Below are 17,364 nucleotides of genomic sequence, written 5' to 3' on the forward strand. Positions count from 1 at the left end.
GTGGGATTATGGGGCTCGAGTTTCTGGAGTTGAGGCTCAAATGCATGACAACCTAACTCAGAGCTGAGAGGAAACACAACCTACACCTGGAACTCCATATAACAGAAGGGTTGTACACGCGATGGAGATCCAGCTATTGGGAAGGCTAACATTGGATTTAGGCTTGGTCAGAGTTGCGATGAAGATATCAGTCGTTAATTCCACAGATTGGTACGGTCGTATGTATACGAGTTGGATTTGGGATTAACAGTGGAGTTATGATACAAGGTTCAGATCAAGATTGTGGTTCGGGGTACAGGTTATGATTAGCAGTGGAGAGGGTTGCAAGGGGCACGGATTAGGGTCAATCCTGAGGTTAAGGGTCGTTGTAAGGTTTAACATTGGGGTTAGAGGTCCCACTGCCCCGCTCTCTCCCCACAGCCCTGTATCAATCCCCAAACTAATCCCACTGCCCCGCTCTCTCCCCATAGCCCTGTATCAATCCCAAACTAATCCCACTGCCCCACTCTCTCCCCATAGCCCTGTATCAATCCCCAAACTAATCCCACTGCCCCGTTCTCTCCCCATAGCCCTGTATCAATCCCAAACTAATCCCACTGCCCCACTCTCTCCCCATAGCCCTGTATCAATCCCAAAATAATCCTACTGCCCCACTCTCTCCCCATAGCCCTGTATCAATCCCAAACTAATCCCACTGCCCCACTCTCTCCCCATAGCCATGTATCAACCCCCAAACTAATCCCACTGCCCCACTCTCTCCCCATAGCCCTGTATCAATCCCAAACTAATCCTACTGCCCCACTCTCTCCCCATAGCCCTGTATCAATCCCAAACTAATCACACTGCCCCACTCTCTCCCCATAGCCCTGTATCAATCCCAAACTAATCCCACTGCCCCGCTCTCTCCCCATAGCCCCGTATCAATCCCAAACTAATCCCACTGCCCCGCTCTCTCCCCATAGCCCTGTATCAATCCACAAACTAATCCCACTGCCCCACTCTCTCCCCATAGCCCTGTATCAACCCCCAAACTAATCCCACTGCCCCACTCTCTCCCCATAGCCCTGTATCAAGCTCCAAACTAATCCCACTGCCCCACTCTCTCCCCATAGCCCTGTATCAAGCTCCAAACTAATCCCACTGCTCCACTCTCTCCCCATAGCCCTGTATCAATCCCAAACTAATTCCACTGCCCCACTCTCTCCCCATAGCCCTGTATCAATCCCAAACTAATCCCACTGCCCCGCTCTCTCCCCAGAGCCCTGTATCAATCCCAAACTAATCCCAATGTCCCACTCTCTCTCCATAGCCCTGTATCAATCCCAAACTAATCCCAATGTCCCACTCTCTCCCCATAGCCCTGTATCAATCCCCAAACTAATCCCACTGCCCCGCTCTCTCCCCATAGCCCTGTATCAATCCACAAACTAATCCCACTGTCCCACTCTCTCCCCATAGCCCTGTATCAATCCACAAACTAATCCCACTGCCCCGCTCTCTCCCCATAGCCCTGTCTCAATCCAAAACGAATCTCTTAACCTTTGGTGTTGTGGAAACAGTTCCCGTATCTGAAGTCCTTTCTCACTGGTGCATCATTTTGGTAGACTCACGCTGTACACTCTCTCTGGGTCATATTTCTCTTGTATAATGGGAGCCTCAAAACTGCTCACCATACTCAAACTGCGGCCTAACCATTGGCTTGTACAAATTTATTACCGCGAAACTCTCTCACTCATCGCCTCATTTATAAAACCCAGAATGCCCTTTGGCCTTGTTTGCAATGGGGAAACTGTTTCGAGTGGCAAGTGGGCTGGTAACCAGAGGACACGGGATTGAAGATAATCGTCCAAAAGGACCAGCGCAGGAGGCGAGGGGAATATTTTTATCCCAGCGAGTTGTTGTGATCTGGAACGCGCTTGTCTGAAGGGGCGGTGGAAGCCGGATTCAATCGTGACTTCCAAAAGGGGAATTGGATTAATACTTGGAGGAGAGAAATGAGCGGGGCTACGGGGAGCGAGGAAGCAGGAGTGGGAATAATTGCTGCATCGAAGAGCCAGCACAGGCAGGATGGGCCGAGTGGCCACTGAACGAAAGCTGCCTGCGAGGTGTTCGGGTCGCTTGTGAATGCAGTCCTTTAAATGCTGCTGTTCCGATTCTAGCTGGAAACCGATCGTCACCTACATCGACCAGCAGTTCGAGTACTACTTCCGGGATGAAAGCGGGCTGAATCGCAAAAACATCCAGGACAGTCGGGTTCACTGTCTGCTCTACTTCCTATCCCCTCTGGGGCACGGGTAGGTACAGCCCCCAACTCAATTCCACGGGTAGGTACAGCCCCCAACTCAATTCCACGGGTAGGTACAGCCCCCAACTCAATTCCATGGGTAGCTACAAGCCCCCAACTCAATTCCATGGGTAGCTACAAGCCCCCAACTCAATTCCACGGGTAGCTACAAGCCCCCAACTCAATTCCATGGGTAGCTACAAGCCCCCAACTCAATTCCACGGGTAGCTACAAGCCCCCAACTCAATACCATGGGTAGCTACAAGCCCCCAACTCAATTCCATGGGTAGCTACAAGCCCCCAACTCAATTCCATGGGTAGCTACAAGCCCCCAACTCAATTCCATGGGTAGCTACAAGCCCCCAACTCAATTCCATGGGTAGCTACAAGCCCCCAACTCAATTCCATGGGTAGCTACAAGCCCCCAACTCAATTCCATGGGTAGCTACAAGCCCCCAACTCAATTCCATGGGTAGCTACAAGCCCCCAACTCAATTCCATGGGTAGCTACAAGACCCCAACTCAATTCCATGGGTAGCTACAAGACCCCAACTCAATTCCATGGGTAGCTACAAGCCCCCAACTCAATTCCGTGGGTAGCTACAAGCCCCCAACTCAATTCCATGGGTAGCTACAAGACCCCAACTCAATTCCATGGGTAGGTACAGCCCCCAACTCAATTCCATGGGTATGTACAGCCCCCAACTCAATTCCATGGGTAGCTACAAGCCCCCAACTCAATTCCACGGGTAGCTACAAGCCCCCAACTCAATTCCATGGGAGGCTACAAGCCCCCAACTCAATTCCATGGGTAGGTACAAGCCCCCAACTCAATTCCATGGGAGGCTACAAGCCCCCAACTCAATTCCACGGGAGGCTACAAGCCCCCAACTCAATTCCATGGGTAGGTACAAGCCCCCAACTCAATTCCATGGGAGGCTACAAGCCCCCAACTCAATTCCATGGGTAGCTACAAGCCCCCAACTCAATTCCACGGGTAGCTACAAGCCCCCAACTCAATTCCACGGGTAGCTACAAGCCCCCAACTCAATTCCATGGGTAGCTACAAGACCCCAACTCAATTCCATGGGTAGGTACAGCCCCCAACTCAATTCCACGGGTAGGTACAAGACCCCAACTCAATTCCATGGGTAGCTACAAGACCCCAACTCAATTCCATGGGTAGCTACAAGCCCCCAACTCAATTCCACGGGTAGGTACAGCCCCCAACTCAATACCATGGGTAGGTACAGCCCCCAACTCAATACCATGGGTAGGTACAAGCCCCCAACTCAATTCCATGGGAGGCTACAAGCCCCCAACTCAATTCCATGGGTAGGTACAAGCCCCCAACTCAATACCATGGGTAGCTATAAGTCCCCAACTCAATTCCACGGGTAGGTACAAGCCCCCAACTCAATTCCACGGGTAGCTACAAGCCCCCAACTCAATTCCACGGGTAGCTACAAGCCCCCAACTCAATTCCACGGGTAGCTACAAGCCCCCAACTCAATTCCATGGGTAGCTACAAGACCCCAACTCAATACCATGGGTAGCTACAAGCCCCCAACTCAATTCCATGGGTAGCTACAAGACCCCAACTCAATACCATGGGTAGCTACAAGCCCCCAACTCAATTCCACGGGTAGCTACAAGCCCCCAACTCAATTCCACGGGTAGCTACAAGCCCCCAACTCAATTCCGTGGGTAGCTACAAGACACCAACTCAATTCCGTGGGTAGCTACAAGCCCCCAACTCAATTCCATGGGTAGCTACAAGCCCCCAACTCAATTCCGTGGGTAGCTACAAGACCCCAACTCAATTCCACGGGTAGGTACAAGACCCCAACTCAATTCCATGGGTAGCTACAAGCCCCCAACTCAATTCCGTGGGTAGCTACAAGACCCCAACTCAATTCCACGGGTAGCTACAAGCCCCCAACTCAATTCCATGGGAGGCTACAAGCCCCCAACTCAATTCCGTGGGTAGGTACAGCCCCCAACTCAATTCCACGGGTAGCTACAAGCCCCCAACTCAATTCCATGGGTAGCTACAAGCCCCCAACTCAATTCCATGGGTAGCTACAAGCCCCCAACTCAATTCCGTGGGTAGGTACAAGCCCCCAACTCAATTCCACGGGTAGGTACAGCCCCCAACTCAATTCCATGGGTAGCTACAAGCCCCCAACTCAATTCCATGGGTAGCTACAAGCCCCCAACTCAATTCCACGGGTAGGTACAGCCCCCAACTCAATTCCATGGGTAGCTACAAGCCCCCAACTCAATTCCATGGGTAGCTACAAGCCCCCAACTCAATTCCACGGGTAGGTACAGCCCCCAACTCAATTCCACGGGTAGGTACAGCCCCCAACTCAATTCCATGGGTAGCTACAAGCCCCCAACTCAATACCATGGGTAGCTACAAGCCCCCAACTCAATTCCATGGGTAGCTACAAGCCCCCAACTCAATTCCTTGGGTAGGTACAGCCCCCAACTCAATTCCATGGGTAGCTACAAGCCCCCAACTCAATTCCACGGGTAGCTACAAGCCCCCAACTCAATTCCATGGGTAGCTACAAGCCCCCAACTCAATTCCATGGGTAGCTACAAGCCCCCAACTCAATTCCGTGGGTAGCTACAAGCCCCCAACTCAATTCCACTGGTAGGTACAGCCCCCAACTCAATTCCATGGGTAGGTACAGCCCCCAACTCAATTCCACGGGTAGGTACAGCCCCCAACTCAATTCCACGGGTAGGTACAGCCCCCAACTCAATTCCATGGGAAGCTACAAGCCCCCAACTCAATTCCACGGGTAGCTACAAGCCCCCAACTCAATTCCACGAGTAGGTACAGCCCCCAACTCAATTCCATGGGTAGCTACAAGCCCCCAACTCAATTCCATGGGTAGCTACAAGCCCCCAACTCAATTCCATGGGTAGCTACAAGCCCCCAACTCAATTCCACGGGTAGCTACAAGCCCCCAACTCAATTCCACGGGTAGGTACAGCCCCCAACTCAATTCCATGGGAAGCAACAGCCCACAACCCCATCCCATGGATTGGTACATCCCCAACCTACCCTGCCACAAGCCACATAGTTACGGACCACCCTACAGACATGGCTACATACCCGCCCTATAGACAGTGTTACATACCCGCCCTATAGACAGGGTTACATACCCGCCCTATAGACAGGGTTACAAACCCACCCTACAGACAGGATTACAAACCCAGCCTACTGACAGGGTTACATACCCACCCTATAGATAGGGTTACACCCCTGCCCTATAGACAGGGTTACATACCCACCCTACAGACAGGGTTACATACCCACCCTATAGATAGGGTTACATACCCACCCTATAGATAGGGTTACATACCCACCCTACAGACAAGATTACAAACCCAACCTACAGACAGGGTTAAATACCCACCCTATCGACAGTGTTACATACCCACCCTACAGACAGGGTTACATACCCACCCTATAGATAGGGTTACATGCCCACCCTATAGACAGGGTTACATAGTCACCCTACAGACAGGGTTACATACCCACCCTATAGACAGGGTTACATACCCAACCTATAGACAGGATTACATACTCACCCTATAGACAGGATTACATACCCGCCCTATAGACAGGGTTACATACCCACCCTACAGACAGGGTTACATACTCACCCTATAGACAGGATTACATACCCACTCCATAGACAGGGTTACATACCCACCCGATAGACAGAGTTACATACCCGCCCTATAGACAGGGTTACATACCCACCTTACAGACAGGGTTACATACTCACCTTACAGACAGGGTTACATACTCACCCTATAGACAGGGTTACATACCCGCCCTATAGACAGGGTTACATACCCACCTGATAGACAGAGTTACATACCCGCCCTATAGACAGGGTTACATACCCACCTTACAGACAGGGTTACATACTCACCTTACAGACAGGGTTACATACTCACCCTATAGACAGGGTTACATACCCGCCCTATAGACAGGGTTACATACCCGCCCTATAGACAGGTTACATACCCAGCCTATAGACAGGGTTACATACCCACCCTACAGACAGGGTTACATACCCAACCACAGACAGGGTTACATACCCAACCTATAGACAGGCGTACATACCCAACCTATAGACAGGGTTACATACCCAACCTATAGTCAGGGTTACATACCCAACCTATAGACAGGCGTACATACCCAACCTATAGTCAGGGTTACATACCCAACCTATAGACAGGGTTACATACCCAACCTATAGCCAGGCGTACATACCCAACCTATAGACAGGGGTACATACCCACCCTATAGTCAGGGTTACATACCCAACCTATAGACAGGGGTACATACCCACCCTATAGACAGGGTTACATACCCACCCTATAGTCAGGGTTACATACCCAACCTATAGACAGGGTTACATACCCAACCTATAGACAGGGGTACATACCCAACCTATATACAGGGTTAGATACCCACCCTATATACAGGGTTACATACCTGCCCTATAGACAGGGTTACATACACGCCCTATAGACAGGGTTACATACCCACCCTATAGACAGGGTTACATCCTCACCCTATAGACAGGTTTACATACCTGCCCCATAGACAGGGTTACATACCCGCCCTATAGACAGGGTTACACCCCTGCCCTATAGACAGGGTTACATACCCACCCTATAGACAGGGTTACATCCTCACCCTATAGACAGGTTTACATACCTGCCCCATAGACAGGATTACATACCCGCCCTATAGACAGGGTTACATACCCACCCTACAGACAGGGTTACATACTCACCCTATAGACAGGATTACATACCCACTCCATAGACAGGGTTACATACCCACCCGATAGACAGAGTTACATACCCGCCCTATAGACAGGGTTACATACCCACCTTACAGACAGGGTTACATACTCACCTTACAGACAGGGTTACATACTCACCCTATAGACAGGGTTACATACCCGCCCTATAGACAGGGTTACATACCCACCTGATAGACAGAGTTACATACCCGCCCTATAGACAGGGTTACATACCCACCTTACAGACAGGGTTACATACTCACCTTACAGACAGGGTTACATACTCACCCTATAGACAGGGTTACATACCCGCCCTATAGACAGGGTTACATACCCGCCCTATAGACAGGTTACATACCCAGCCTATAGACAGGGTTACATACCCACCCTACAGACAGGGTTACATACCCAACCACAGACAGGGTTACATACCCAACCTATAGACAGGCGTACATACCCAACCTATAGACAGGGTTACATACCCAACCTATAGTCAGGGTTACATACCCAACCTATAGACAGGCGTACATACCCAACCTATAGTCAGGGTTACATACCCAACCTATAGACAGGGTTACATACCCAACCTATAGCCAGGCGTACATACCCAACCTATAGACAGGGGTACATACCCACCCTATAGTCAGGGTTACATACCCAACCTATAGACAGGGGTACATACCCACCCTATAGACAGGGTTACATACCCACCCTATAGTCAGGGTTACATACCCAACCTATAGACAGGGTTACATACCCAACCTATAGACAGGGGTACATACCCAACCTATATACAGGGTTAGATACCCACCCTATATACAGGGTTACATACCTGCCCTATAGACAGGGTTACATACACGCCCTATAGACAGGGTTACATACCCACCCTATAGACAGGGTTACATCCTCACCCTATAGACAGGTTTACATACCTGCCCCATAGACAGGGTTACATACCCGCCCTATAGACAGGGTTACACCCCTGCCCTATAGACAGGGTTACATACCCACCCTATAGACAGGGTTACATCCTCACCCTATAGACAGGTTTACATACCTGCCCCATAGACAGGGTTACATACCCGCCCTATAGACAGGGTTACACCCCTGCCCTACAGACAGTGTTACATACCCAGCCAATAGATAGGGTTACATACCCATCCTATAGTCAGGGTTACATACCCGCCCTATAGACAGGGTTACATACCCACCCTATAGACAGGGTTACAAACCCGCCCTATAGACAGGGTTACATATCTGCCCTATAGACAGGGTTACATACCCACCCTATAGACAGGGTTACATACCCGCCCTACAGACAGTGTTACATACCCACCCTATAGACAGGGTTATATACCCGCTCTATAGACAGGGTTACAGACACACCCTATAGACAGGGTTACATAATCACCCTATAGACAGGGTTACATACCCACCCTATAGACAGGGTTACATACTCACCCGATAGACAGGGTTACATACCAATCTATAGACGTGGTTACAGACCCACCCTATAGACAGGGTTACATACCCACCCTATAGACAGGGTTACATACCCGCCCGATAGACAGGGTTACATACCCGCCCGATAGACAGGGTTACATATCAACCTATAGACGTGGTTACAGACCCACCCTATAGACAGGGTTACATACCCACCCTATATACAGGGTTACATACCCACCCTATATACAGGGTTACATACCCACCCTATAGACAGGGTTACATACCCACCCTATAGACAGGGTTACATACTAACTCTGCAGACACGGGGTATGTACCCACCGTCGGTGACATTATGGAGGGCTCCGAGGATTGGTTATGATATGGGGGGCTCCGAGGATTGGTTATGATATGGAGGGCTCCGAGGATTGGTGACGATATGGGGGGCTCTGAGGATTGGTGACGATATGGGGGGCTCTGAGGATTGGTGACGATATGGGGGGCTCCGAGGATTGGTGACGATATGGGGGGCTCCGAGGATTGGTGACGATATGGGGGGCTCCGAGGATTGGTGACGATATGGGGGCTCCGAGGATTGGTGACGATATGGGGGGCTCCGAGGATTGGTGACGATATGGGGGCTCCGAGGATTGGGGAGACCCTCCCCCTATTGGTATCAGCAGTCACTCACACCACCTGCTCCCAACCTTGGTTTCACATTTGATCCGGACTTGAGCATCCTCCCTCATATTCCACCCCTGTAACATCGCCCGTCTCCGCCCCTGCCTCAGCTCATCCGCTGCTGAAACCCTCGTCCGTGCCTCTGTTACCTCCAGACTTGACTATTCCAACGCACTCCTGGCCGGCCTCCCACATTCTACCCTCCGTAAACTAGAGGTGATCCCAAACTGGGCTGCCCCATGTCCTAACTCGCACCGAGTCCCACTCACCCATCACCCCCTGTGCTCACTGACCCTGTGTCCTAACTCGCACCGAGTCCCACTCACCCATCACCCCCTGTGCTCACTGACCCGTGTCCTAACTCGCACCGAGTCCCACTCACCCATCACCCCCTGTGCTCACTGACCCGTGTCCTAACTCACACCCAGTCCCACTCACCCATCACCCCCTGTGCTCACTGCCCCGTGTCCTAACTCACACCCAGTCCCACTCACCCATCACCCCCTGTGCTCACTGCCCCCGTGTCCTAACTCACACCCAGTCCCACTCACCCATCACCCCCTGTGCTCGCTGACCCCGTGTCCTAACTCGCACCGAGTCCCACTCACCCATCACCCCCTGTGCTCACTGCCCCCGTGTCCTAACTCGCACCGAGTCCCACTCACCCATCACCCCCTGTGCTCACTGTCCCGTGTCCTAACTCGCACCAAGTCCCACTCACCCATCACCCCCTGTGCTCGCTGACCCGTGTCCTAACTCGCACCGAGTCCCACTCACCCATCACCCCCTGTGCTCGCTGACCCGTGTCCTAACTCGCACCGAGTCCCACTCACCCATCACCCCCTGTGCTCACTGCCCCCGTGTCCTAACTCACACCGAGTCCCACTCACCCATCACCCCCTGTGCTCACTGCCCCGTGTCCTAACTCACACCCAGTCCCACTCACCCATCACCCCCTGTGCTCACTGACCCCGTGTCCTAACTCACACCGAGTCCCACTCACCCATCACCCCCTGTGCTCACTGACCTACATGGGCTTCCGGTTAAGCAACGCCTCGATTTAAAAATTCTCATCTTTGTTTTCAATTCCCTCCCTATCTCTGTAACCTCCTCCAGCCCCTACACCTCTCCCTATCTCTGTAACCTCCTCCAGCCCCTATACCCCTTCCTATCTCTGTAACCCCCTCCAGACCCTACACCCCTCCCTATCTCTGTAACCTCCTCCAGCCCCTACACCCCTCCCTATCTCTGTAACCTCCTCCAGTCCCTAAACCCCTTCCTATCTCTGTAACCCCCTCCAGACCCTACACCCCTCCCTATCTCTGTAACCTCCTCCAGCCCCTCCACCCCTCCCTATCTCTGTAACCTCCAGCCCCTACACCCCTCCCTATCTCTGTAACCTCCTCCAGCCCCTACACCCCTCCCTATCTCTGTAACCTCCTCCAGCCCCTCCACCCCTCCCTATCTCTGTAACCCTCTCCAGCCCCTACACCCCTCCCTATCTCTGTAATCTCCTCCAGCCCCTACAACCCTCCCTATCTCTGTAACCCCCTCCAGCCCCTACACCCCTCCCTATCACTGTAACCCCCTCCAGCCCCTACACCCCTCCCTATCTCTTTAACCTCCTCCAGCCCTATAATCCCCCTAGCTCTGCCTATTCTGACCTTTGAGCATCCCTGATTATAATCGCTCCACCATCGGTGGCCGTGTCTTCAGTTGCCAGGACCCGAAGCTCTGGAACTCCCTCCCTAAACCCCTCCCCCTATCTCTCCTCCTGAAAACCTATGTCTTCGGCCAATCTCTGCCTTAACATCTCCTTACATGGCTCGGTATCACATTTCGGGGAAGGGGTTTGTAATCACGCTCACGAGGCGCGCGTTTTATTACGTTGGCGGAGCTGTATAAATACAAGTTGTTGTTGTATCGCCATCTCTCTCTCTCAGCGTCCGGCCGCTGGATGTCGAGTTCATGAGGGCGGTCCACGAGAAGGTCAACGTGGTGCCTGTGATCGCGAAGGCGGACACCCTGACCCCCACCGAGGTGAAAAAGACCAAACAAAAGGTGAGCGGTGGGGGCAGAGAGGGGCAGTTTCATTTTATAGGTCGGAGGTAGCCAAGGTCCAGGGGTTGGGGCCTAGAGTGTGGGTACAGCCCAGGGTCAGGGGTTGGGGCCAAGAGTGTGGGTACAGCCCAGGGTCAGGGGTTGGGGCCTAGAGTGTGGGTACAGCCCAGGGTCAGGGGTTGGGGCCTAGAGTGTGGGTACAGCCCAGGGTCAGGGGTTGGGGCCTAGAGTGTGGTGACAGCCCAGGATCAGGGGGCGGTCAGTGTACGGGGACAGCCCAGGGTCAGGGGTTGGGGCCTAGAGTGTGGGTACAGCCCAGGGTCAGGGGTTGGGGCCTAGAGTGTGGGTACAGCCCAGGGTCAGGGGTTGGGGCCTAGAGTGTGGGTACAGCCCAGGGTCAGGGGTTGGGGCCTAGAGTGTGGGTACAGCCCAGGGTCAGGGATTGGGGCCTAGAGTGTGGGTACAGCCCAGGGGTTGGGGCCTAGAGTGTGGGTACAGCCCAGGGACAGCGGTTGGGGCCTAGAGTGTGGGTACAGCCCAGGGTCAGGGGTTGGGGCCTAGAGTGTGGGTACAGCCCAGGGTCAGGGGTTGGGGCCTAGAGTGTGGGTACAGCCCAGGGTCAGGGGTTGGGGCCTAGAGTGTGGGTACAGCCCAGGGTCAGGGGTTGGGGCCTAGAGTGTGGGTACAGCCCAGGGTCAGGGGTTGGGGCCTAGAGTGTGGGTACAGCCCAGGGTCAGGGGTTGGGGCCTAGAGTGTGGGTACAGCCCAGGGTCAGGGGTTGGGGCCTAGAGTGTGGGTACAGCCCAGGGACAGCGGTTGGGGCCTAGAGTGTGGATACAGCCCAGGGACAGCGGTTGGGGCCTAGAGTGTGTGTACAGCCCAGGGTCAGGGGTTGGGGCCTAGAGTGTGGGTACAGCCCAGGGACAGCGGTTGGGGCCTAGAGTGTGGGTACAGCCCAGGGTCAGGGGTTGGGGCCTAGAGCGTGGGTACAGCCCAGGGTCAGGGATTGGGGCCTAGAGTGTGGGTACAGCCCAGGGTCAGGGATTGGGGCCTAGAGTGTGGGTACAGCCCAGGGTCAGGGGTTGGGGCCTAGAGTGTGGGTACAGCCCAGGGTCAGGGGTTGGGGCCTAGAGTGTGGGTGCAGCCCAGGGTCAGGGGTTGGGGCCTAGAGTGTCGGTACAGCCCAGGGTCAGGGATTGGGGCCTAGAGTGTGGGTACAGCCCAGGGTCAGGGGTTGGGGCCTAGAGTGTGGGTACAGCCCAGGTTCAGGCTCAGAGGTTGGGACCTAGAGTGTAGGGACAGCCCAGGGTCAGGGATTGGGGCCTAGAGTGTGGGTACAGCCCAGGGTCAGGGGTTGGGGCCTAGAGTGTGGGTACAGCCCAGGGTCAGGGGTTGGGGCCTAGAGTGTGGGTACAGCCCAGGGTCAGGGGTTGGGGCCGAGAGTGTGGGTACAGCCCAGGGTTAGAGGTGGGGCCTAGAGTGTGGGTACAGCCCAGGGTCAGGGATTGGGGCCTAGAGTGTGGGTACAGCCCAGGGTCAGGGGTTGGGGCCGAGAGTGTGGGTACAGCCCAGGGTTAGGGGTGGGGCCTAGAGTGTCGGTACAGCCCAGGGTCAAGGGTTGGGGCCGAGAGTGTGGGTACAGCCCAGGGTTAGAGGTGGGGCCTAGAGTGTGGGTACAGCCCAGGGGTTGGGGCCTAGAGTGTGGGTGCAGCCCAGGGTCAGGGATTGGAGCCTAGAGTGTGGGTACAGCCCAGGGTCAGGGGTTGGGGCCTAGAGTGTGGGTACAGCCCAGGGGTTGGGGCCTAGAGTGTGGGTACAGCCCAGGGTCAGGGGTTGGGGCCTAGAGTGTGGGTACAGCCCAGGGTCAGGGGTTGGGGCCTAGAGTGTGGGTACAGCCCAGGGTCAGGGGTTGGGGCCTAGAGTGTGGGTACAGCCCAGGGTCAGGGGTTGGGGCCTAGAGTGTGGGTACAGCCCAGGGTCAGGGGTTGGGGCCTAGAGTGTGGGTACAGCTCAGGGTCAGGGATTGGGGCCTAGAGTGTGGGTGCAGCCCAGGGTCAGGGGTTGGGGCCTAGAGTGTGGGTACAGCCCAGGGTCAGGGATTGGGGCCTAGAGTGTGGGTACAGCTCAGGGTCAGGGATTGGGGCCTAGAGTGTGGGTACAGCCCAGGGTCAGGCTCAGAGGTTGGGACCTAGAGTGTAGGGACAGACCAGGGTCAGGGATTGGGGCCTAGAGTGTGGGTACAGCCCAGGGTCAGGGGTTGGGGCCTAGAGTGTGGGTACAGCCCAGGGTCAGGGATTGGGGCCTAGAGTGTGGGTACAGCCCAGGGTCAGGGGTTGGGGCCGAGAATGTGGGTACAGCCCAGGGTTAGGGGTGGGGCCTAGAGTGTCGGTACAGCCCAGGGTCAAGGGTTGGGGCCGAGAGTGTGGGTACAGCCCAGGGTTAGAGGTGGGGCCTAGAGTGTGGGTACAGCCCAGGGGTTGGGGCCTAGAGTGTGGGTGCAGCCCAGGGTCAGGGATTGGAGCCTAGAGTGTGGGTACAGCCCAGGGTCAGGGGTTGGGGCCTAGAGTGTGGGTACAGCCCAGGGGTTGGGGCCTAGAGTGTGGGTACAGCCCAGGGTCAGGGGTTGGGGCCTAGAGTGTGGGTACAGCCCAGGGTCAGGGGTTGGGGCCTAGAGTGTGGGTACAGCCCAGGGTCAGGGGTTGGGGCCTAGAGTGTGGGTACAGCCCAGGGTCAGGGATTGGGGCCTAGAGTGTGGGTACAGCTCAGGGTCAGGGATTGGGGCCTAGAGTGTGGGTGCAGCCCAGGGTCAGGGGTTGGGGCCTAGAGTGTGGGTACAGCCCAGGGTCAGGGATTGGGGCCTAGAGTGTGGGTACAGCTCAGGGTCAGGGATTGGGGCCTAGAGTGTGGGTACAGCCCAGGGTCAGGCTCAGAGGTTGGGACCTAGAGTGTAGGGACAGACCAGGGTCAGGGATTGGGGCCTAGAGTGTGGGTACAGCCCAGGGTCAGGGGTTGGGGCCTAGAGTGTGGGTACAGCCCAGGGTCAAGGCATGGGGCCGAGAGTGTGGGTACAGCTCAGGGTCAGGGATTGGGGCCTAGAGTGTGGGTACAGCCCAGGGTCAGGCTCAGAGGTTGGGACCTAGAGTGTAGGGACAGACCAGGGTCAGGGATTGGGGCCTAGAGTGTGGGTACAGCCCAGGGTCAGGGGTTGGGGCCTAGAGTGTGGGTACAGCCCAGGGTCAAGGCATGGGGCCGAGAGTGTGGGTACAGCCCAGGGTTAGAGGTGGGGCCTAGAGTGTGGGTACAGCCCAGGGTCAGGGGTTGGGGCCGAGAGTGTGGGTACAGCCCAGGGTCAGGGGTTGGGGCCTAGAGTGTGGATACAGCTCAGGGTTAGGGGTGGGGCCTAGAGTGTGGGTACAGCCCAGGGTCAGGGTTTGGGGCCTAGAGTGTGGATACAGCCCAGGGTTAGGGGTGGGGCCTAGAGTGTTGGTACAGCCCAGGGTCAGGGGTTGGGGCCTAGAGTGTGGGTACAGCCCAGGGGTTTGGGCCTAGAGTGTGGGTGCAGCCCAGGGTCAGGGATTGGGGCCTAGAGTGTGGGTACAGCCCAGGGTCAGGGGTTGGGGCCTAGAGTGTGGGTGCAGCCCAGGGTCAGGGGTTGGGGCCTAGAGTGTGGGTACAGCCCAGGGTCAGGGGTTGGGGCCTAGAGTGTGGGTGCAGCCCAGGGTCAGGGGTTGGGGCCTAGAGTGTGGGTACAACCCAGGGTCAGGGGTTGGGGCCTAGAGTGTGGGTACAGCCCAGGGTCAGGGGTTGGGGCCTAGAGTGTGGGTACAGCCCAGGGTCAGGCTCAGAGGTTGGGACCTAGAGTGTGGGTACAACCCAGGGTCAGGGGTTGGGGCCTAGAGTGTGGGTACAGCCCAGGGTCAGGGGTTGGGGCCTAGAGTGTGGGTACAGCCCAGGGTCAGGCTCAGAGGTTGGGGCCTAGAGTGTGGTGACAGCCCAGGGTCAGGGGGCGGTCAGGGTACGGGGACAGCCCAGGGTCAGGGTCAGGGTCGAGGGGGGGTCAGTGTACGGGGACAGCCCGGGGTCAGGGGAAGGGTCGGGGCGGGGGGGTGTCAGTGTACGGGGACAGCCCGGGGTCAGTGTACGGGGACAGCCTGGGGTCAGGGGAAGGGTCGGGGGTGGGGTCAGTGTACGGGGACAGCCCGGGGTCAGGGGAAGGGTCGGGGCGGGGGGGGTCAGTGTACGGGGACAGCCCGGGGTCAGGGGGAAGGGTCGGGGGGGGGGTCAGTGTACGGGGACAGCCCGGGGTCAGGGGAAGGGTCGGGGGGGGTCAGTGTACGGGGACAGCCCGGGGTCAGGGTCAGGGTCGAGGGGGTTCAGTGTACGGGGACAGCCCGGGGTCAGGGTCAGGGTCGAGGGGGTTCAGTGTACGGGGACAGCCCGGGGTCAGGGTCGAGGGGGGGGTCAGTGTACGGGGACAGCCCGGGGTCAGGGTCAGGGTTGAGGGGGGGTCAGTGTACGGGGACAGCCCGGGGTCAGGGTCGAGGGGGAGTCAGTGTACGGGGACGGCCCGGGGTCAGGGTCGAGGGGGGGTCAGTGTACGGGGACAGCCCGGGGTCAGGGGAAGCTCAGGTCGGGGGGCGGGGGGGGGGGGGTCAGTGTACGGGGACGGCCCGGGGTCAGGGTCGAGGGGGGGTCAGTGTACGGGGACAGCCCGGGGTCAGGGTCGAGGGGGGTCAGTGTACGGGGACAGCCCGGGTCAGGGTCAGGGTCGAGGGGGTTCAGTGTACGGGGACAGCCCGGGGTCAGGGGAAGGGTCGGGGCGGGGGGGGGGGTCAGTGTACGGGGTCAGCCCGGGGTCAGGGTCGAGGGGGGTCAGTGTACGGGGACGGCCCGGGGTCAGGGTCGAGGGGGGGTCAGTGTACGGGGACAGCCCGGGGTCAGGGTCAGGGTCGAGGGGGGGTCAGGTACGGGGACAGCCCGGGGTCAGGGTCGAGGGGGGGTCAGTGTACGGGGACAGCCCGGGGTCAGGTCGAGGGGGGTCAGTGTACGGGGACAGCCCGGGGTCAGGGTCAGGGTCGAGGGGGGGTCAGTGTACGGGGACAGCCCGGGGTCAGGGTCGAGGGGGGGTCAGTGTACGGGGACAGCCCGGGGTCAGGGTCAGGGTCGAGGGGGGGTCAGTGTACGGGGACAGCCCGGGGTCAGGGTCGAGGGGGGTCAGTGTACGGGGACAGCCCGGGGTCAGGGTCAGGGTCGAGGGGGGTCAGTGTACGGGACAGCCCGGGGTCAGGGTCAGGGTCGAGGGGGGGTCAGTGTACGGGGACAGCCCGGGGTCAGGGTCGAGGGGGGTCAGTGTACGGGACAGCCCGGGGGTCAGGGTCGAGGGGGTCAGTGTACGGGGACAGCCCGGGGTCAGGGTCAGGTCGAGGGGGGTCAGTGTACGGGGACAGCCCGGGTCAGGGTCGAGGGGGTTCAGTGTACGGGGACAGCCCGGGGTCAGGAAGGGTCGGGCGGGGGGGGGTCAGTGTACGGGGTCAGCCCGGGGTCAGGGTCGAGGGGGGGTCAGTGTACGGGACAGCCCGGGGTCAGGGTCGAGGGGCCAGCAGGGGTCAGTGTACGGGGACAGCCCGGGTCAGGGTCGAGGGGGGTCAGTGTACGGGGACAGCCCGGGGTCAGGGTCAGGGTCGAGGGGGGTCAGTGTACGGGGACAGCCCGGGTCAGGGTCAGGGTCGAGGGGGGGTCAGTGTACGGGGACAGCCCGGGGTCAGGGTCGAGGGGGGGTCAGTGTACGGGACAGCCCGGGGTCAGGGTCGAGGGGGGTCAGTGTACGGGGACAGCCCGGGGTCAGGGTCGAGGGGGGTCAGTGTACGGGGACAGCCCGGGGTCAGGGTCAGGATCGAGGGGGGGTCAGTGTACGGGGACAGCCCGGGTCAGGGTCAGGGTCGAGGGGGGTCAGTGTACGGGACAGCCCGGGGTCAGGGTCAGGATCGAGGGGGGGTCAGTGTACGGGGACAGCCCGGGGTCAGGGTCGAGGGGGGGTCAGTGTACGGGGAC

General features: G+C 57.4%; 1 protein-coding gene across 1 annotated transcript in view; it reads left to right on the top strand.

Moving 5' to 3' along the window:
* The window catches only part of LOC139248106 (septin-4-like), a 99,555-nt gene that overhangs the window by 34,693 nt on the left and 47,498 nt on the right, over positions 1-17,364 (top strand). Inside the window, exons 6-7 of the mRNA XM_070871856.1 lie at positions 2,160-2,294; positions 11,196-11,313. Of these exons, the coding sequence (XP_070727957.1) occupies positions 2,160-2,294; positions 11,196-11,313 (253 nt within the window). The remainder of the gene's footprint in view (positions 1-2,159; positions 2,295-11,195; positions 11,314-17,364) is intronic.

The sequence above is a fragment of the Pristiophorus japonicus genome, unplaced genomic scaffold (genome assembly GCF_044704955.1).
Source record: "Pristiophorus japonicus isolate sPriJap1 unplaced genomic scaffold, sPriJap1.hap1 HAP1_SCAFFOLD_29, whole genome shotgun sequence".
NCBI lineage: Eukaryota > Metazoa > Chordata > Chondrichthyes > Pristiophoridae > Pristiophorus > Pristiophorus japonicus.